Source organism: Nicotiana tabacum, chromosome 11 (genome assembly GCF_000715075.1).
Source record: "Nicotiana tabacum cultivar K326 chromosome 11, ASM71507v2, whole genome shotgun sequence".
NCBI classification, from domain to species: domain Eukaryota; kingdom Viridiplantae; phylum Streptophyta; class Magnoliopsida; order Solanales; family Solanaceae; genus Nicotiana; species Nicotiana tabacum.
In genome coordinates, this window is record NC_134090.1 from 75,134,876 (window position 1) to 75,157,445 (window position 22,570).

A 22,570-nucleotide genomic window follows, 5' to 3' on the forward strand; every position below is an offset into this window, starting at 1 on the left:
TCGACCTAATTTGAAACTCCAACGAGCAGAAATACAGAAAATACAAGTTGCGGGGTTTCCCCTCTTATTGCTACATATTGACGACGAAGCGCAACCTCAGCCTGTGTCGTATAATAAAAGCTATATATATACATAACAAAGAAGACAAGGAATGATCATTCTGCTTTTTTCCGGCAGTTATAACCCGGCGGTCTCCTCCCTTTCGTCCTCAGCATCTTAACAGTAAGAACTTGGCATCATACTCCTCTCATTTGGCTTGTTCGATCTCCCCCGAGAGATCAAAGCCCCTGGCGTGAATCTCCTCAAGGATTTCCCTCCGGGATCTGCACCTCACGTACTCATCATATACTTTAGTATTGGCCATAAAGAGCCTTGTTTGATTATATCTTCGACTGTTATCCCATCCCCGATTATCCCCGATAGGTCGAGCTCGACCTCGATGTCGACCCCGATGTCCTTAATCGGTCAGGCCTATACACGGGCAGCAGGCCCCACAGTTCGATTACTATCTCGTTTTAGCTTGTTTTTAGTCATTAGATTCCATATTGTTAGCATCAACTGCTCTAACAACTATCTCGGGAATAGATCACGTATTTTTAGAATCCCCTTTACAAATTTAATTATTGTTACCATTTTCACGGTAAACAATCAGCTTGGTAATGCCCTGGAGTTTCTTCCCAAGCCCTTTGCCATGTTCATACCCAGACCATGCTAGTATGCTTTCTATTTTGTTACTCTACCATTTGTCTTTCTCAACTGAATTGACATGTTCAATGTGGTGATAAGTTTCCCGTCCTAACCTTCTTCTATTCTCAATAACCGGGATTGTTTGACTGGTGTAAATGGGGTTACTTCCATCTCCGTGAATGATCACCTCATGATGGTTCCCTTCGAACTTTACGGCCTGGTGTAGTGTGGGCACAGCCCCAGCGGCATGTATCCAAGGTCGACCCAACAGAAGATTGTATGTAGCTGATATGTCAAGCACTTGGAATTCAACATCGAACCAAGTTGGCCCCATCTGCAGACAAAGGTTAATCTCCCCATTCGTGGCCCTTTGAGACCCATCAAAGGCTTTTACGTTCATACTTCTTGCCCGTATCTCGTGGAAATATTTGCCCAATCTTTTCATAGTAGTGTAGACATGTAATTTTTGTCCCTCCCCAAAATTTTATATATTTTAGCATGTACATATTTAATTTAGGCCTAATATAGCTATTTCAACTCATTTTTACTCTTTTACTTTATTATTACAAGAAAACGAAAATTACAAAAAGATAGGTTCATTAATATTTTGTAGTCATTTTAAATCTTGAAAAATACCAAAAATAGTTTTGTTTTAACGGTCAGTCTTATTTTAATAGTTATTTTATTTAAGTAGGGCCAATTAATAAATGAGATCGTATTTTAATCTCGTTCGCGTGTAAAGAATAAACTTGGGTTCGAGCAACCTATTTTTAGGTCTAATTTTTTATCTAGCCCATAATTTTTAGGTCCATACCCCTAACCTAATCCTTACCTCTATGTAATAGTAACTGATGCTTAAATAGAGGGAGACCTAAAAAAAACCATTCTGCCGCTTTCCAAAAAAGCGGAGCCCGCCCGCTCTGTCATTGTCTTCTCCAAAGAGAGAAACGACCAAACCAAAAATCCCTACCAAAATGATGAAGCTTCAGCCACAGACCAAAATGAGACAAAAGTGAAACACCTAAGGCTAATTTCTTCAACAAATAGCAGCTAAGTCAGTAAATTCAGCCGCTAAAGTGATTCTCCGGCCAACTCAGCCGATTAAAATTCGTTTGAGGTGTAGTCCGTGTTTCCGATTCGGGTTCGTGGCTCCTGCTCGATTTCGTCGCCAACGTCGTTGTTGTTCGACTGTTCAATCAGTTGCACAAGCACGATACAAGGGAATAATCATGAGTATGTTGTACCTCTTGCTTTCATATATATGAAGAAAAAAAAATTCTAGATTTGCAGAGGAATTTGGTTTAGTTGTTTAATTTATAATTTTAAGATGTTTTTTGCTAACCACTGATTAAAACTTCTCGGTTGTTTCATCCACCGTTCAAGTCAATTTCACACTGTTGGAGTGTAGACGGAGTTAAGTTTTGCAGTTTGAGTTTAAATGTTTCGGTTTGTTTAGCGATACCTATTTTATTCTGCGGACTTGCCCTTTGAATATTTGTTTACTTGGTAGTCGATACTTGTATGGCTAGCATTTTTATGAGAGAAAATGATTAGACTCCTTTATGGATAAAAAAAAAGTATTTATTATGTCATATTTTGTTTATTTGGACTTGAGGATAAATTTGGAGAAAGTGTCAGTTTTATTGGCATTATTAGGATTTGAATTATTACCTTTTTATTTTGATGAAATGCTCTATTTTGTTTTTGGCATGCTATTTTATGATTGTCATTTCATTGAGTAGCACTTTACCGAGTTATTTTTGTAAGGGAGAGTCATCTTTGGGGAATAGATTAATATTCGTAGGAAAGTCTTTAGGCGCGATTACATAAATCATAATGACTATGAGTATGGTTCCCGTGATATAGTTATGATGACCCGATTATAACAACTTCGAATAATAAAACACTTTGAAATAAATTGAGGTGTGCCATGTTGAATAAAATCCCAAAACCCATGGCCCTAACTTAATTAATATTTTAACTCTTTTAAAATCGAGGTGTGCCATCAATTGAATTTTCCATGGCCCTCGCAAACCTGAAAGTGCGTAGTTGCTTTAGGCGTGCTATTTAAATTAATTTCCTTAAACTCGGGTGTGCATTTATGTGACCCAAATCCAAATCTCAACAACGTTAGACAAAATGTGTCGTAGACCGCGGGTGCATTTATGTAACGTGGTTCAAGACGTGTTTTAGATGACGTTGAATCTTTCCCAATAATTAAATAAAAGCGGTTATAAAGTTAAAAATGAACCGTAGGCTAAAACATGTATTAAAATCGGATAATAGGCCAATTATGATAGTTTAAGCGACCGTGCTAGAACCACGGAATCCGGGGGTGCCTAACTCCTTCCCTCGTGTTAACAGAATTCCTTACCTGGATTTTTGTGTTCGCGTACTGTAATACGGCGTCAATCTTTTCCTCGATTCGGGATTTGAACCGGTTTCTTGGGACACCATAAATTATCCCAAGTGACGACTCTGAATTTAATAAAAATAATCCCGTTTCGATTATCACTTTAAGTTATAAAAACTCCCTTATATACCCTTCCGGAGGTGTAGAAAAAAGGAGGTGTGACAAGTAGTCAACGGGCAAGTGTTGAGGCTTGAACCCCCATCTATTAAGACTCTGGTAATGAATTTGTCTTCAAATTGTAACGTGATATGCAATGCCCAGTTATGACTTAACCCTTCAGGTGGTAATTCATCCTTGTGGAAGGTGATTTTATGACTCTCCAACACTTTCCCTACCATGTTGGCCATTTCTCCGCAAGTGATATTGTTGGGCACATAAGCTTCATTTAACACCTTCATCAAAGCATTCTTATGCGCCTCTGAATTTTGCAATAGTGACAGGATGAATATCTGGGGAGGGGTCTTGTTTAAATGATCGACAACGGAGTATTCCCTCGTATGTACTTTCCTCCAAAGATCATCTGGTCCTGTTTCAATGACTGGTTGCTTGGTAGAAGCCTCCTTGCTCGATCCTCCCAAATATTTGGGTGTATAGATCATTCCCGTTCTGGTCATTCCTTGTGCGACATCAGACTCTTCCATCTTTGCTTTTCCTTTTCGCCTAGCTTCGGCAACATAATCCCAAGGTATGATGTTGGAGTTGAAAAGAGGTGTGGTTGCTACTGTCACTATGAAAGGTGTGGCCACTTCTACCTCAAATGGAATAAGTGTGGCTACAGGTGGAGCTACATTACCTCAAATGGAACCGATGTGGTTGCCTCAACCTCGATTGACGGTTGCGTCTGCACCACAATAGGAGTGAGTGTGTCTATAGGTTTAAAGTCATCGCCTTCCCGAATAAGCCTGATTGACCCCTTAGGATCCCATTCTTCATCCGTCTCTATCACATGTACCCCGTCACTCCTATGATCTGGGAGAGGGTTGTTGCGGATGTTAGGCGTAGTTTCCTTTGCCTGTATGACCTTGTTATCAATCAATGTCTAGATTTTATCTTTCAATGTTCGGCACTCGTCAATGGTGTAGACATATGATTTTTGACCCTCCCCAAGATTTTTATATTTTAGCATGTAAATATTTAATTTAGGCCTAATATAGCTATTTTAATTAATTTGACTCTTTTACTTTATTTTATTACAAGAAAATGAAAATTACAAAAAAAATAGTTTCATTAATATTTTTGTAGTCATTTTTAATCTTGAAAAATACCAAAAAAAAAAATAGTTTATTTTAACAGTCAGTCTTATGTTAACAATTATTTTACTTAAGTAGGACTAATTAATAAATGGAGTCGTATTTTAGTCTTGTTCGCGGAGAAAGAATAAAACTTGGGCTCGAGCAACTCATTTTTAGGCTAATTTTGAACCTAGCCCATAATTTTCAAGCCCATAATTCCTAGGCACATACTCCTAACCTAATCCCTACCCCTATATAATAGTACCTAATGCCTAAATAGTGACCTACACCTAAAAATCTTACCAATCCGCCGTTTTTCTGCAGATGGAGACTAACTTATACAAGAAATCGAAAATCTGAAGAAGAAAGGGCGGCTGAACAAAAAACGAACCCCCTGACTTCATCTTCCCCAGCCATCACTCCAAGCTATCAGCCGCAACCCCCACTTGAACCTAGCGGCAACCCAGCTGACCACACAAAGAATGAGAAACGGCCTTTCCCCTTGATTCTTGGATCCATCTTCTTTCTCAACTCACACATATAAACACATACACATTTAGATATCATGGAAGCATTATGCATTTTCTTTAATTCAAAGATCTAGAAAGTCAAGAACTCAAAAAATAGAAAATAAAAACACAAAAGGAAGGATCTTAAAGCTGGTTCAACTTCTACTTGTTTACACTAATTTTCCGGAACTACAAAGACTAATCGACCCGGAAAACAGAGAGAAAAACGCCCAAGCCTAGTCGAGTACGTCCGAGGTTGTTCGAATTCCGGCGAGCTTCGAAGTGGAGGTTCCGGAATCATGGTCTTGGTCAGCTTTTGGTTTTGAACAAACCGATTCAGATCCTTCTTGTTAAAGGTTATTTTTGCACTCTACTACTCTTCTTCGTTAAAACACTATGTTGATGTTTCTTTTTTTGAATGGTTTTAAGTTGAATAAAATGCCACATTCTTAATGGACATGTTATTGATTTTACTGTGGAAAGCTACATCTGCAATTGTTAACTATAAGATTTCTGCTTAGTACTTCAAATTTGCAGTCATGTACTATCGTATATATAAAAAAAAAATTGTTTATGTGGTTAATTGAATGAACTTGGAATGTAACATTTTTTTTTTGTTTTGAATGTTATTACATTGTTAAATATGTAACTTGATCTCATTTTGCTTGATAGATGACTATGACTTATTGGGTTCAGTCATATAAACAACATCATTATAATTTATGGCCCTCAAAAAATTAGTTCAAACATCCTTTAAAAAATAGACTTGAGGTGTGCCGTGCCAAATAAAATCTCAAAATGCATGGCCCTCACTTAAATTAATTTTAATCCTTAGAAATCGAGGCGTGCCATTTAGTTGAATTTTCCATGGCCCTCGCAAATGTGAAAGAGCGTAGTTGCTTTAGACGCGCTATTTAAAAATTACTTTCCTAAACTCGGGTGTGCATTTTATGTGACCCAAATCCAAATTTCAACAATGTTAGATAAAATGTGTCGTGGATCGGAGGTGCATTTATGTGACGTGGTTCAAGACGTGTTTTGGATGATGTTGAATCTTTCCTAAAAACAATAACTAAATAAAAGCGGTTATAAAGTTAAAATTAAACTATAGGTTAAAACATGTTTTAAAATTAGATAAATAGGCCAATAGTAACAGTTGAGCGACCGTGCTAGAACCACGGAACTCGGGAATACCTAACACCTTCTCCCGGGTTAACAGAATTCCTTACCCGGATTTCTGTGTTCGCAGACTGTAAAACAGAGTCAATCTTTCCTCGATTTGGGATTTAAACTGGTGACTTGGGACACCATAAATTATTCCAAGTGGCGACTCTAATTCTTAAATAAATAAATCTGTTTTGATTGTCACCTTAATTGGAAAAACTCTCTTATACTCTTCCGGGGGTGGTAAGAAGTAGGTGTGACAGCTCTGGTGACTCTGCTGGGGAACGAACCCAGAACTTCTTGTTCAGGGTTCAAGAATTCGAGCTTAAAATAATTGTTATAATTGGTTTTATTTATTATCTAATTTTGTTGCATGTTTGAGCCTAATGTGCTAAATGCCGCTTTTTACCGCTTTGATATTATTTGAATTGTATATAAACTGTTACGAAACTCTTCTCTTCTCATCTTCGGGGATGCGCACGCTGGCGTGACTTCTCCTTCTGTTAGTGTCATACCTTGAAATAAGAAAGAGCCTCGGACAAGTTACAAAGCCAGATGACCTTTTGGTTCCCGGTACGTAGCCCCCTCCTCGGCTCGAGTTGTCCGCTCGGGTACACAAGTCTAGAACAATATACCCAGGTTTTTAGCTTAGAATAACTCAGCCTCATACCGGATCCCTAGTAGGAACGTTTGTTTGTATCATGTGCATTTGTCTTTGGGACTCAACACAGGGGTTGGGTCCGTCTAGGACAGGTGCACCCAAATTAAAAGACCATACTGATGCATCTTACGTGCTACTTGTGTATCTGTCTATTTCGGCTTGCATGCTGACTAACTTCAAGAATAGGGAAAGAAAATGAAAAAAAAATGAAAATCAAAAAAAAAAAAAGAGAAAAGAAAAGAGAGTGAGATGCAAGTATTTGAATTACCCTGAAATTCTGTTGAAATTTTGAAAAAAAGAAAAGAAAAGTCATTTCAAACTAAGTCATATTTTCTTTTGTTCCGTCAAAACTGGGTGAACTACGCGGGTCTGATTCTCACCGGATGTGAGATACGTAGGCAAACTTCAAAAATCCAAAAATATTTTCGTTTACTTCCTTCTTTAGAAAAGTTTTTATTTTAGACCCCAATTTTAAAAAAAAAATCCAAAAATATTTTTCTTTACTTCCTTATTTAGAAAAGTCTTTATTTTAGATCCCAATATTCAAAAATTCAAAAATATTTTCCTTTACTCCCTTCCTTAGAAAAGTCTTTCTTCGAACCCACAATTTTCAAAAAATCCAAAAATATTTTAATTTTTCTTAGAAGTTCACCTTTCGAAAATTGAAAAGAAAAATTCAAGATTCAAAAATAATTTCTTTTCTCTTTAGAAGTTTTTCCTTCATGATTCATAATAAAAGTCCAAAAATCCAAAAATATTTCCTTTGAAGTTTTTCTTTTGAAATTCCAAAAAAGTGTCGAAATTCAAAAAAAAAAAAATCTTCTTTAGAAGTTCTTCTTTTAAAAAAAACAAATAAATCTAAATAAAAAAAAATATTTTCTTTCTTCTTTATAAGTTTTTCTTTCGAAAGTTAAAAAAAAATCAAAAAAATTCAAAAAAAAGAGTTAGTTTATTTACTTTATTCTCAATCTTCCCGAACTATGCAAGATTTGATTCATGTTCCCACATGATACGTAGGCAACCCACATCAGGTTCGATCGAATGATTTTGAAAAAAAAAAGGAAAGGAAAGAAACAAAAAAAAGAGAAAGAAAGAGAGTGTTTATTCTAACATGCTTGTTATTTTGGAATAAAAGGTAGTCAAGGGTGGTCGGTTTGTTGATTTGCAATGGCAAAAACAATCCAAGATCTCTCGGAAATAAATGCATCTTTTCAACTAATGGAACAAGCATCATTGTTGTTGATCCAAGGTCACAAAAAGACAAGCAGACAAGTTGGCGGTGAAAAATCAAAAATGGAGGCAAATGTGGGGTTGAATTTACCAGTTTTGAACAATAGGACATGGACTGCTCGGCATGATTGTCAAAATTTGAGTGTTGAATCCAAATCAATTAAAATGGTCAAATGTTGTGGTAATGTTGATGTAAGAATGTGTGGCTAAGATGTCGCTTAGTAACTCGAAAGTCACTCCTCTTTTAGCTATGGTAGCTTATTTTATTATTTTTTCTTCTTCTTTTGTGTTATCGGACCCTGCTATCCTTTATTCAATAAAAAAAGCATGTCAGTCATTTTGTGTCCCTTTTGTGCATAGTTCTTTTCACGCTAGTTTTAGTGACATAACATGCATGCGGAATTTTTGGCCAGATCTTAGAAAACTGACTTAGTCTTGAATTGGATAAGTCAGAAAGAGACACTTTTGGAAGATGAATAAAGACATGAAACATTTGGAAAATAAGCATGAGCCAAGTTTACATGGAACCAAAACAGTCATGCTCATGGAAGTTAAGGATCTCTACCTTTTGAATCATTGGAGAAGATCGGGCTTAAGGATAATCAGATGGGCTGAAGTCTGTTTAGCACTAAGAGATAGAAAGTGTTTTCAATAGAAGGTATATTCCAGACAACTTGAAATGGATCAGTTAGTGGCAAAATTCATCTTCTACATCAAGACAAAATCTAAGAAAAGTCACCCAAATTGACAAGGGTCATTCACAACGAGAATAGTATTGCTCATACAGTTTTACACTGAAAAAGACCCAAGAAGTCAGGCATGTTCAACAATGATGCGATCACGAAAAAATACTATAATTTGCATTATCGAGGCTGGGAGGCCCTTTTTCTACTATCCAAACAATTTATACCCTTTGTTACCCCTTTTGAACCTGTGTTATTTTCTTTGACCACCCTCTTTTGGAATCAAGTTTAGAATCAAGAGTCAAAAAAAATAAAAATAAAAAGAAAAGAAAAGTACGTGCCCCAAGAGTACAAACTGGGGCAGCTTTTAGAAAGTTCAAGTGAAAAAAAAGAAGAAGAAAAGAATTGTCAAAGGTCCATGCCCTAAAAAAATAGAAGCTGGGGCAACTTGTTTTTTTTTTAAAAAAAAAGAGAAAGAAAAGAAAAGAAAAAGAGAAAAAGATATAGAAAGAAAGATGAAAAAAATAGTTAGGTCAGATGTTTGAAATAGAAGGTACATGACTCAACAGCTGACTTTGAGATTAATGCACTCTGAAACACATGTTGAGCTCATCCTTACACTAGTCTATGCCAAATGTGATCGCACGGAAAGAATAGAACTATAGGATACGTTGTACGCAATGACATCAGATATGACAGTACCTTGGCTAGTTGGAGGCGACTTTAATGTGATATGGGATGAGGAAGAGAAATATGGGGGCTTGCTAGTTTCTCTCATTGAAGTAGACGACTTCAGACACTACATCAATACCTGCAACTTGACAGACTTGGGTTTTAAAGGAAGCATATTTACATGGTGGAATGGAAGATCAAAGGAGGATTGCATTTTTAAAAGGTTGGACAAATGTTTTGGCAATAATGAATTGCAACAGACCTTTCCTGGATTGGAGATAACTCACCTATCCAAAATTAGGTCTGATCATTGCCCAATGCTGCTCAAATGTGATATAGAAACTCCTCCAATTAAAAAGTCATTCAGATTTCTTAACTTCTGGACAAAGCATGAAACCTTCAAAGATGTAGTAAAGGAGAATTGGAATGCTGATTTTAGTGCTAACCCTTTCTGCATTTTTAACTACAAGTTAAAGAAGCTTAAACAAACACTATCTACCTGGAGCAGAGCTACATATGGGGATATATTCCAGAAGATTGCAAGCCTTGAGGAGGTGGTCCTGGTTCATGAAAGACAATTTGAAGTAAATCCTACACAGATGAATAGACAAAGATTACAACAGGTCCAAGCTGAAATGATTAAATATCTTGCATTAGAAGAAGAATTCTGGAGACAAAAAGCTGGCATGTTATGGTTCAAAGATGGCGATAGAAACACTAAATTCTTCCATGCTCAAGTTAATGGGAGAAGGAAGAGACTGAAATTATCAAGGATCCAGAATAGCCTTGGTAACTGGATCGAAGAAGATCACTTAATAGCAGAAGAAGCAATAAAGTTCTACAAAGATCAATTTACTGAGACTGCAGTTCCGAATGATTTTGACATTCTAAATCATGTACCTTCAATGGTAGATACTGATCAACATGAAAGATTGATGGCCTTGCCTTCCAATGAAGAAGTGAAGAGAGTTGTTATGGGGTTGAATGGAGACTCAGCTGGTGGACCGGATGGATTCACTGGAGCCTTTTACCAAATATGCTAGGAAATTATCGAAGAAGATGTTGTCCGCATGGTCAAGGCTTTCTTTAGCGGTCAGCAGCTGCCAAAGAGTGTCACGCACACGAACCTGGTTTTAGTACCAAAGAAAAAAGAAGTTATCACCTTTGCAGACATGAGACCAATCAGTCTTAGCAACTTTGTTGACAAGATTTTCTCTAGGGTTATTCATGAGAGGTTGGTTGAATTATTACCAAACATAATCTCAGAGGAACAAGCAGGTTTTGTGAAGGGCAGGAGCATAGTTGAGAACGTATTTTTAACTAAAGAAATCATTACGGATATCAGGTTGAGAACAAAAGTAGGTCCAACTATGAGGTTGTAATTATTACGGATATCAGGTTGTAATTAAGCTTGATATGACAAAAGCTTACGATAGACTATCATGGCTATTCCTGACCAAAGTACTAAGTAAAATGGGATTTCCTAAAGCTTTTATTGGCTTGATCTTTGATTTGATTGGGAACAATTGGTACTCTATACTTATAAATGGTCAGCCTAATGGTTTCTTCAAATCATTGAGGGGATTTAAACAGGGTGACCCTTTGTTACCAACTATATTCATTCTAGCAGCAGAAGCACTTTCTCGGGGATTGAATTCACTACACACTAACCTGTATTTCTGTAGATTTGGAATACCAAAGTGGAGCCCAAAAATAAATCATCTATCATACACTGATGATACAATCATTTTCTGCTCATCTGATGAAACTTCGTTGAGACTTGTCATGGAGGTTTTGAAAGCTTATGAATCATCATCTGGTCAACTGGTGAACAAAGCCAAATCAGCCATATACCTGCATCATTTAATGGATAATGAGGTGATTCACAAGGTGGAAAGGATTACAGGTATATAAAGACAATGTTTCCCTATGACCTATCTTGGCTGTCCTATTTTTTATGCAAGAAAAAGGGGAGACTATTACCAGGGATTAAACACCAAGGTTATGGACAAACTTCAGTCATGGAAAGGCAAACTCCTATCTGTAGGAGGCAGAGCTGTTTTAATTGCAAATGTCGTGCAGAGTATCCCAATTCATATGTTGTCAGTAGTCAATCCTCCAAGTTATGTGATCAACAAATTACATAGTATTTTTGCCAAGTTTTTCTAGAACAGCAATGTGGGAGGGAGCACTAGACATTGGGCGTCTTGGACTAACCTTTGTATGCATTTTGAGGAGGGAGGCATAGGCTTCAGGTCCCTACATGACGTATCCAAGGCACTGTTCTGCAAATTGTGGTGGAATTTCAGGACTAAGCCCACTCTATGGAGTGCATTTATTAGTCAAAAGTACTGCAAGAAACTAAATGCAGTAATTGTACCTTGGAAGCATGGATCCCATGTGTGGAGAAAAATTCTAGAATGTAGGGAATTGATTGAGCATCAAATCTACTGGAAACTGAGAATGGGATCGGCTCAATTCTGGTTCGACGATTGGACTGAGATGGGAGCCTTATATTTTCAAGTGCCTGCAGAGTTTGGTATCGATGAGGATATTCATAATGTCAATGATCTGGTTGAAAATGGTATGTTGAATGTGGATAAAATGTTTGAGAGCCTACCTGAAGATTTGGCACACCACATTGTGCAGAATATTAGACCACCAACTGAAAGTTCACAGTTAGATACTCCTTTCTGGATGCTTGAAACAAGGGGATATTTTACAGTAAAGTCTACATGGGATTACCTGCGGAGAATAGCCAACTCAAGATTAGCTTACAAGATGATATGGGTAAAAGGTTTACCTTTCAAGATATCCTTCTTCCTGTGGAAGGTGTGGAAAGCCAAACTGTCACTTGATGATTTCTTGCGTAAACTAGGATACTCCATGCCATCTAAATGATGGTGTTGTGCTGATCAAAAAGAGGAGTCATTACTACATTTGTTCTTCAGATCCAATGCAGCTACAAGTGTTTGGAGTTACTTCCTGAGGAGAGCAGGAATTGCATTAGATGGGTTGTCATTACATCAAGCAATTACAAAGTGTTGGACAACAGCAGTTGTACCTAGATTGAATCAAGTATTACAGGCTTTACCTGCATACATTGTATGGGAACTGTGGAAGAGAAAAAAAAGTTTGAAATATGGAGAAGCAGTTTCAGTGAGCAGAGTTATTTACCAGGTGTCATCCACTATGCAAGCTCTGGTCCAACTGAAAAAGCCAGCACTACGGATATCAGGTTGTAATTAAGCTTGATATGACAAAAGCTTACGATAGACTATCATGGCTATTCCTGACCAAAGTACTAAGGAAAATGGGATTTCCTAAAGCTTTTATTGGCTTGATCTTTGATTTGATTGGGAACAATTGGTACTCTATACTTATAAATGGTCAGCCTAATGGTTTCTTCAAATCATTGAGGGGATTTAAACAGGGTGACCCTTTGTTACCAACTCTATTCATTCTAGCAGCAGAAGCACTTTCTCGGGGATTGAATTCACTACACACTAACCTGTATTTCTGTAGATTTGGAATACCAAAGTGGAGCCCAAAAATAAATCATCTATCATACACTGATGATACAATCATTTTCTGCTCATCTGATGAAACTTCGTTGAGACTTGTCATGGAGGTTTTGAAAGCTTATGAATCATCGTCTGGTCAACTGGTGAACAAAGCCAAATCAGCCATATACCTGCATCATTTAATGGATAATGAGGTGATTCACAAGGTGGAAAGGATTACAGGTATATAAAGACAATGTTTCCCTATGACCTATCTTGGCTGTCCTATTTTTTATGCAAGAAAAAGGGGAGACTATTACCAGGGATTAAACACCAAGGTTATGGACAAACTTCAGTCATGGAAAGGCAAACTCCTATCTGTAGGAGGCAGAGCTGTTTTAATTGCAAATGTCGTGCAGAGTATCCCAATTCATATGTTGTCAGTAGTCAATCCTCCAAGTTATGTGATCAACAAATTACATAGTATTTTTGCCAAGTTTTTCTGGAACAGCAATGTGGGAGGGAGCACTAGACATTGGGCGTCTTGGACTAACCTTTGTATGCATTTTAAGGAGGGAGGCATAGGCTTCAGGTCCCTACATGACGTATCCAAGGCACTGTTCTGCAAATTGTGGTGGAATTTCAGGACTAAGCCCACTCTATGGAGTGCATTTATTAGTCAAAAGTACTGCAAGAAACTAAATGCAGTAATTGTACCTTGGAAGCATGGATCCCATATGTGGAGAAAAATTCTAGAATGTAGGGACTTGATTGAGCATCAAATCTACTGGAAACTGAGAATGGGATCGGCTCAATTCTGGTTCGACGATTGGACTGAGATGGGAGCCTTATATTTTCAAGTTCCTGCAGAGTTTGGTATCGATGAGGATATTCATAATGTCAATGATCTGGTTGAAAATGGTATGTTGAATGTGGATAAAATGTTTGAGAGCCTACCTGAAGATTTGGCACACCACATTGTGCAGAATATTAGACCACCAACTGAAAGTTCACAGTTAGATACTCCTTTCTGGATGCTTGAAACAAGGGGATATTTTACAGTAAAGTCTGCATGGGATTACCTGCGGAGAATAGCCAACTCAAGATTAGCTTACAAGATGATATGGGTAAAAGGTTTACCTTTCAAGATATCCTTCTTCCTGTGGAAGGTGTGGAAAGCCAAACTGTTACTTGATGATTTCTTGCGTAAACTAGGATACTCCATGCCATCTAAATGATGGTGTTGTGCTGATCAAAAAGAGGAGTCATTACTACATTTGTTCTTCAGATCCAATGCAGCTACAAGTGTTTGGAGTTACTTTCTGAGGAGAGCAGGAATTGCATTAGATGGGTTGTCATTACATCAAGCAATTACAAAGTGTTGGACAACAGCAGTTGTACCTAGATTGAATCAAGTATTACAGGCTTTACCTGCATACATTGTATGGGAACTGTGGAAGAGAAAAAAAAGTTTGAAATATGGAGAAGCAGTTTCAGTGAGCAGAGTTATTTACCAGGTGTCATCCACTATGCAAGCTCTGGTCCAACTGAAAAAGCCAGCACTACGGATATCAGGTTGTAATTAAGCTTGATATGACAAAAGCTTACGATAGACTATCATGGCTATTCCTGACCAAAGTACTAAGGAAAATGGGATTTCCTAGAACTTTTATTGGCTTGATCTTTGATTGATTGGGAACAATTGGTACTCTATACTTATAAATGGTCAGCCTAATGGTTTCTTCAAATCATTGAGGGGAGTTAAACAGGGTGACCCTTTGTTACCAACTCTATTCATTCTAGCAGCAGAAGCACTTTCTCGGGGATTGAAATCACTACACACTAACCTGTATTTTTGTAGATTTGGAATGCCAAAATGGAGCCCAAAAATAAATCATCTATCATACACTGATGATACAATCATTTTCTGCTCATCTGATGAAACTTCGTTGAGACTTGTCATGGAGGTTTTGAAAGCTTATGAATCATCGTCTGGTCAACTGGTGAACAAAGCCAAATCAGCCATATACCTGCATCATTTAATGGATAATGAGGTGATTCACAAGGTGGAAAGGATTACAAGTATATAAAGACAATGTTTCCCTATGACCTATCTTGGTTGTCCTATTTTTTATGCAAGAAGAAGGGGAGACTATTACCAGGGATTAAACACCAAGGTTATGGACAAACTTCAGTCATGGAAAGGCAAACTCCTATCTGTAGGAGGCAGAGCTGTTTTAATTGCAAATATCGTGCAGAGTATCCCAATTCATATGTTGTCAGTAGTCAATCCTCCAAGTTATGTGATCAACAAATTACATAGTATTTTTGCCAAGTTTTTCTGGAACAGCAATGTGAGAGGGAGCACTAGACATTGGGCGTCTTGGACTAACCTTTGTATGCCTTTTGAGGAGGGAGGCATAGGCTTCAGGTCCCTACATGACGTATCCAAGGCACTGTTCTGCAAATTGTGGTGGAATTTCAGGACTAAGCCCACTCTATGGAGTGCATTTATTAGTCAAAAGTACTGCAAGAAACTAAATGCAGTAATTGTACCTTGGAAGCATGGATCCCATGTGTGGAGAAAAATTCTAGAATGTAGGGACTTGATTGAGCATCAAATCTACTGGAAACTGAGAATGGGATCGGCTCAATTCTGGTTCGACGATTGGACTGAGATGGGAGCCTTATATTTTCAAGTGCCTGCAGAGTTTGGTATCGATGAGGATATTCATAATGTCAATGATCTGGTTGAAAATGGTATGTTGAATGTGGATAAAATGTTTGAGAGCCTACCTGAAGATTTGGCACACCACATTGTGCAGAATATTAGACCACCAACTGAAAGTTCACAGTAAGATACTCCTTTCTGGATGCTTGAAACAAGATGATATTTTACAGTAAAGTCTGCATGGGATTACCTGCGGAGAATAGCCAACTCAAGATTAGCTTACAAGATGATATGGGTAAAAGGTTTACCTTTCAAGATATCCTTCTTCCTGTGGAAGGTGTGGAAAGCCAAACTGTCACTTGATGATTTCTTGCGTAAACTAGGATACTCCATGCCATCTAAATGATGGTGTTGTGCTGATCAAAAAGAGGAGTCATTACTACATTTGTTCTTCAGATCCAATGCAGCTACAAGTGTTTGGAGTTACTTCCTGAGGAGAGCAGGAATTGCATTAGATGGGTTGTCATTACATCAAGCAATTACAAAGTGTTGGACAACAGCAGTTGTACCTAGATTGAAGCAAGTATTACAGGCTTTACATGCATACATTGTATGGGAACTGTGGAAGAGAAAAAAAAGTTTGAAATATGGAGAAGCAGTTTTAGTGAGCAGAGTTATTTACCAGGTGTCATCCACTATGCAAGCTCTGGTCCAACTGAAAAAGCCAGGACTACACGTGCCTCACAAGTGGCTAGACTTACTGACAATGATGGAGCAGTACACACCTCGACTAAAATATGATAAAGTGTTATGGGAATTTCCTTCAAGAGGGTGGATCAAAGGTAATACGGATGGAGCATGTAGAGGGAACCCAGGGAGGAGTTCGATTGGTTTCTGCATAAAGGATGAGGTAGGTGATTTGATATATGCAGAAGGAAGGGAGATTTCTGAAGGAACCAACAATGTATCAAAAGCAGTAGCTATTGCGGAGGCATTGAAGGTGTGCAAAAGTCTTAATTATTTCCAGATATGGCTGCAGACAGATTCTATGCTTTTAAAGAACATTATAGAGGAATCATGGAAGCCTCATTGGTATATTACTGAACATGTAGAGGAGATTTTAAGACTGAAGGAACAAAGTGTCATCAAGGTCACTCACATATTCAGAGAAGGGAATACATTAGTAGACCACCTTGCCAATTATGCTCTAGATGAAGGAAATACTGAGTGCCATGGTTTCTGGGATCTGGACTCAAAAGGAAGGAGGATCATTAACGAAGATAAGATGCAATGTCCTTACATAAGAGTAAAGGTTGCAAGGAATTAGGAGGAAAAGGGGAAGGAACAAAGCGAAAAAGGAGATAAATAAGGAGTGGAACAAAGGCAAAATGAGGAGGAGAAACAGAATGGACTTAACTGAGCAGCAGGGTCGAATCCTATGGGAAGAGATCTTGATGATCTTCTGTTATACTAACATTTGGTGTTTCTGTGCAGGGAATGGTAATGTGGAGATGACTTATCATGATTGTCAATTTCAATGGGTGGTATTAGTACATGGTACTCAATCCCTTGAAAGAGATATCATTATCTGCACAAGCAGGGAACAAAGGAACAGAATGCCCAGATCGTTTGCATGGGGCAGTGAACCTAAAGTATCACAATGCTTATGGCATTCACTGATGCAACTTTTCGAGACAACCTCTGTTAAAGAATAAAAGCAAATCAATAATCAAGCACAAAAGGGATGGCTAAAGGCATTGGAAACATATCCAGCATGGGGTGCTCGCGTTCATTCAATTCCTTGGATATACAACCAGCATGCTGTACAAGTGCTTAATTTCGAGGAGAATCTTACCATTAAACAAAAACCATCACAACTTTTAGCATGTGGAGCACGCCAGTTTTGAGAAGAGATGCATACGAAGGCCAATGCTGTTCTTTTGATTTTTGAATGCAAGCACGCTTCTTCAAAGTCATGGAATGCACGCATGCTTCTAGCAATTTTATATGAAAGCATGCTTCACAATATTCGGGTGCTGGAGAAAACTCGGTCGAGGAGCTACAAGAGTTGGGAGGACATTTTAAATTCCAACTGGGAGGCATGCCAGTTCTCACATGGAATTGCGCGCTGGCAATGTAATGCATGCTGGACAATGTTTTGGAATATGCTATTTTGGTCATGCGTGATTACTAACGTTTCTAGAGGGTCAAGAGGTCATGGGGTGAGCGTGACTTTTGAAGAAAGCAAGAAGGTATGCGCATGGGGTATCGACAACAAAAACCTGGGAGGTGGTTTATTAAAACAACCAACTTCCGAGGCGCTTGGGTTTCGACAATGGAGGGACTTTACAGGTAGACAATGTCATGCTGAATAAGTGTACAACTGAAAAAGATCTCTCGAGGCAAACAAAAAGCAGACAAACATGCCTGAAAATTCAACGAACATTGCTAGACAGTGTAAACAGGACAATAGGGCTTATTAAAATAAGAACTTTGGAGGTTGTATACTGCACACTTAAAGAATGGGGCACAACTTTTAACATAGTGCTTTCGTTATGCTGGACAGTGTGCTTTACTAAACAGCCTATTCAATGCAGCAGGACAGTAAAGACAAGTTATTCCTTATGTACTCCAAATTACATCTTTTACTATGTAAGGATAGTTGTTATAGTCAACTTTTACAGTAGCTCATATGTGATACCAACAATGAGTGCTTTAATCAGTATTGGTAATAGGAGGAATGTTTCCGTCAAAATTTATCTATTTCATTATGTAAGACCTCCGAACACTGTATTTGTTTTTTGAATTTTATATATATAAAAATAGCCCTAGGCGCTTGCCTAGCGGATTGCCAAAAAAAAATTTGGGGCAAAGATTTTATTTCATTTTTAAAAGAGTCGATTCCAAAAGTTGTAAGTATACAACCCTGTCATCTTTAGTCTGTGTTGAGCTTCATGTCGGCCTTTCGTCCAACCCTATACAACAACCTTTCAAATAAAGACCCCCCGATATGCCTTCAAAAATGCCAAGAGGAGTATGCAATGAGCAATGGTTGTCACGCGACATAGAACACTGTCAAGATGCTCGCACAAGAAAAGTGAAAAAAAAAGGAAATGAAAAAAAAATGAATGAGAGAATCTTACTAGTGAAAATCTTTACGGGCACTATAAGGCGATGGTAAGAAGAGATAAATAAATGAGAGAGACTTGATGGTGAAAATCCCCCGGGGCACCACTAGTTGAAAGCGATTCGTAAAGCTGATGTAAAGAATTGACATAAACAAGCCCGACTTCAAAGGTCATAAGAATGTTAAAAGGGAAGATTTGATTAGTTTGATAGATCAGGCCGTTGAGTCCAAAATACATGTCATGATCATTAATTCTAGTTATTGAAAAAAAATAAAAAAAAACTCTTCCTTTTTTCCTTCCGACAGGGGCATTTCTTGTTGATACTTGTTTCTTTGCATCATTATGTCTTTCACTCTGAGTCGGTCCTTGTTAAAACACGCAAGAAAAGATTTCAAAATCTGCTACCAGCTTTTCAGTTGCACAAAGTAAATTTGGCCAGCACACTCAGTTGTTGCTTTCAACATGACTTGAGGATTCATGCAAAGGCTTCCCCAAAAGACTCTTGTCAGCCTACTTGGCGCAAGCAAAGATAACTGGTGATTCTCTCTGACAGACAAATTGCTCAAAAGCAGGAAGTCATTCAAGATATCGGAAATGGTCACATAACCAAAGATCTCCAATTGGGATAAGGCTGTTTGAGTTGCAAATACAAATGGTACTGGTGTGAAACAATCAGAGTTGGTGCAGAACAAAAGTGTTTTGAGACCGACTCAAGCTGATTGAGCAGAAGCCAAGCTGCCCAAGACTCAAGGCCACAAACCGACCACCATTTTCAAAACTGACCAATTTTTCTTTGTGTAAAACAGGAATAAAGCAGTGCAATTAAAAAAAAAGAAAAAAAAAACAAAAAAAAAGAAAAAAAAAGAAGAGAAGAGACTACAAAGGGAAGTTTCTCAAATATGTGCCTTTATTTGTCTTGTTATTGTGCATAAAATCTTGCCATTGATCTTTACATTTTTCCTCCTAGGATAAAAGTCTTAGTCTGATGAATTTTTCTCCTAAGATAGAAGACCTAGTCTGATGAAATTTCTCCTAGGATCAAAATCTTAGTCTGATGAATTTTTCTCCTAAGATAGAAGACCTAGTCTGATAAACTTTCTCCTAGGATCAAAATCTTAGTCTGATGAATCTTTCTCTTAAGATAGAAGATCTAGTCTGATGAACTTTCTCCTAGGATCAACATCTTAGTCTGATGAATCTTTCTCCTAAGATAAGAAAAGAGACCTAGTCTGATGAATTTTCTCCTATGATAGAAATCTTAGTCGGATGAATCTATCTCCTAAGATATCAAAAAAAGAGAAAAAGGACCTAGTCTGATGAATTTTCTTCTAGGATAAACATCTTACTCTGATGAGTCTTTCTCCTAAGATAGAAATCTTAGTCTGATGAACCTTTCTCCTAAGATACCAAAAAAGAAGTAGAAAAGAGACCTAGTCTGATGAACTTTCTCCGAGGATCAAAATCTTAGTCTGATGAATCTTTCTCCTAAGATAGAAAACCTAGTCCGATCAATTTTCTCCTAGGATAATAATTTAAAAAAAAGGAAGTCTGAATTTGAAAAAAAAGGGGGGTCATTTTTTTTAATTTTCTTAAGATTATCAATGTTTAGTTTTCCTGAAATCAGGGGTCCCCGCCTGGAGAATAGGGTCAGTTTTTACTTTAGTCAAACTTAGTTTATAGTTTTCCGCAAGCTCAATCACGTTTAGGAGACGCACATCCTAGTCGAGTCATTAATTTTACTCTCATCATTGCATCCTTCATCAGCATCGCATGTGATTTATAGTTTTGTTAACACTCACAAATGTTCCCAGTATCAAACTGGGGAAGGAAAATTTCTTTTTCTTTGTCTATTTTGTTGTAATCAGGTGCCCACCTAGAGAACAAGGGAAGACAACTCAAGTTTCTAGGGAAAACAGTGTCGAAGGAAGACAACTCAAGTTTCAAGGGAAAGCAGTTTCGAAGGAAGACCGTTCAAGTTTCAAGGGAAAATGGTTCAAGGTGCAAGGGAAAACAGTGTCAAGTAACAAGAGAAGACGGTTCAAGTTCAGCAATCAGGCGCCCACCTGGAAAAAAAGGGAATTCAATTCAGAATGCAATTCAGGTCAGCAACAAAAGAAGCTCGCGTCAAGAATGCGAGTCAGCAGTCCTAGATGATCAATAGAAGTTATTCACAATCCAGAATAAAAAGAAAAAAAAAACAAAAAGAAAGACAAGAAGTTAATGAAAGATGTGAGCTGCTAAAGACAGGGCTGAGGTCATAAGCTCTGCATGTCCCGTCTTGGTTTAAAAAGCTGAAGAAGATTGAACCAACACCCGCGGCTAACAAGCATCAAGATTCAGATCAGGGTCCGCATGAAGAACCAACCAAGACTCAAGATCAAGCTTCAGAAGACTCATAGATAGGAATCTTGTAACTCGTAGTTGATAGGCTTAGTTAGTCTTTTTCATTTTTGATTTTGATGTAATAACAGGACCGCGGACCGGAACTTCAGCGGAATGACACCTTGACCGGCTCTCCACCTCGGTACTCCATCACCTCATTCACCTCTAAACTACATGTGACCTGATTCCTTTATAGCCAAGGATATGTAGGCAGCTCAGATACCAGGGCTCGGTCACATTCTCCTTTCTCTTAGTTTTTGATCTGCTTAAATAAAGGTCGGGTCAAAAAACCTATGTAGTCGTTCTTTGTGTGAAAATTCTTCGTGTTTCCAGTCAAAGAGGGGTAGCTGTAGACATGTGATTTTTGAACCTCCCCAAGAATTTTTAAATTTTAGCATGTAAATATTTAATTTAGGCCTAATATAGCTATTTTAATTAATTTGACTCTTTTACTTCATTTTATTACAAGAAAATGAAAATTATAAAAAAAATAGTTCATTAATATTTTTTAGTCATTTTTAATCTTGAAAAATACCAAAAAAAATAGTTTATTTTAATAGTCAGTCTTATTTTAACAGTTATTTTACTTAAGTAGGACTAATTAATAAATGAGGTCGTATTTTAGTCTCGTTCGCGGAGAAAGAATAAAACTTGGGCTCGAGCAACTCATTTTTAGGCCTAATTTTGGACCTAGCCCATAATTCCTAGGCCCATACTCCTAACCTAATCCCTACCCCTATATAATAGTACCTAATGCCTAAATAGTGACCTACACCTAAAAATCTTACCAATCCGCCGTTTTTCTGCAGATGGAGACTAACCTATACAAGAAATCGAAAATCTAAAGAAGAAAGGGCGTCTGAACAAAAAACAAACCCCCTGACTTCATCTTCCCCAGCCATCACTCCAAGCTATCAGCCGCAACCCCCACTTGAACCTAGCGACAACCCAGCTGACCACACAAAGAATGAGAAACGGCCTTTCCCCTTGATTCTTGGATCCATCTTCTTTCTCAACTCACACATATAAACACATACACATTTAGATATCATGGAAGCATTCTGCATTTTCTTTAATTCAAAGATCTAGAAAGTCAAGAACTCAAAAAATAGAAAATAAAAACACAAAAGGAAGGATCTTAAAGCTGGTTCAATTTCTACTTGCTTACACTAATTTTCTGGAATTACAAAGACTATTCAACCCGGAAAACAGAGAGAAAAACGCCCAAGCCTAGTCGAGTACGTCCGAGGTTGTTCGAATTCCGGCGAGCTTCAAAGTCGAGGTTCCGGAATCATGGTCTTGGTCAGCTTTTGGGTTTGAACAAACCGATTCAGATCCTTCTTGTTAAAGGTTATTTTTGCATTCTACTACTCTTCCTCGTTAAAACACTATGTTGATGTTTCTTTTTTTTGAATGGTTTTAAGTTGAATAAAATGCCACATTCTTAATGAGCATGATATTGATTTTACTGTGGAAAGCTACATCTGCAATTGTTAACTATAAAGATTTATGCTTAGTACTTCAAATTTGCAGTCGTGTAGTATCGTATATCCGAGAAAACTGTTTTTTTAATGTGGTTAAATTGAATGCACCTGGAATGTAACATTTTTGTTTTTTTGAATGTTATTACATTGT

The 22,570-nt window shown here is 37.7% G+C and overlaps 1 protein-coding gene across 6 annotated transcripts in view; it reads left to right on the forward strand.

Moving 5' to 3' along the window:
- Positions 1–1,564: 1,564 nt before the first annotated feature.
- LOC107797094 (uncharacterized) overlaps positions 1,565–22,570 on the forward strand; it is a 35,916-nt gene continuing 14,910 nt past the window's right edge. For 3 of the 6 annotated variants that reach the window (XR_012696608.1, XR_012696609.1, XR_012696607.1), the window contains exons 1-2: positions 1,565–5,197; positions 7,802–22,285. Coding sequence is in view for 1 of the 6 variants with exons in the window: in XM_075225177.1 (XP_075081278.1) it covers positions 9,260–10,294 (1,035 nt within the window). In the remaining 5 variants the exon portion in view is untranslated. Of the gene's footprint in view, positions 5,198–7,801; positions 22,381–22,570 lie in introns of those variants that run through there. The other 3 variants (XR_012696610.1, XR_012696611.1, XM_075225177.1) reach the window with 3 other exon arrangements.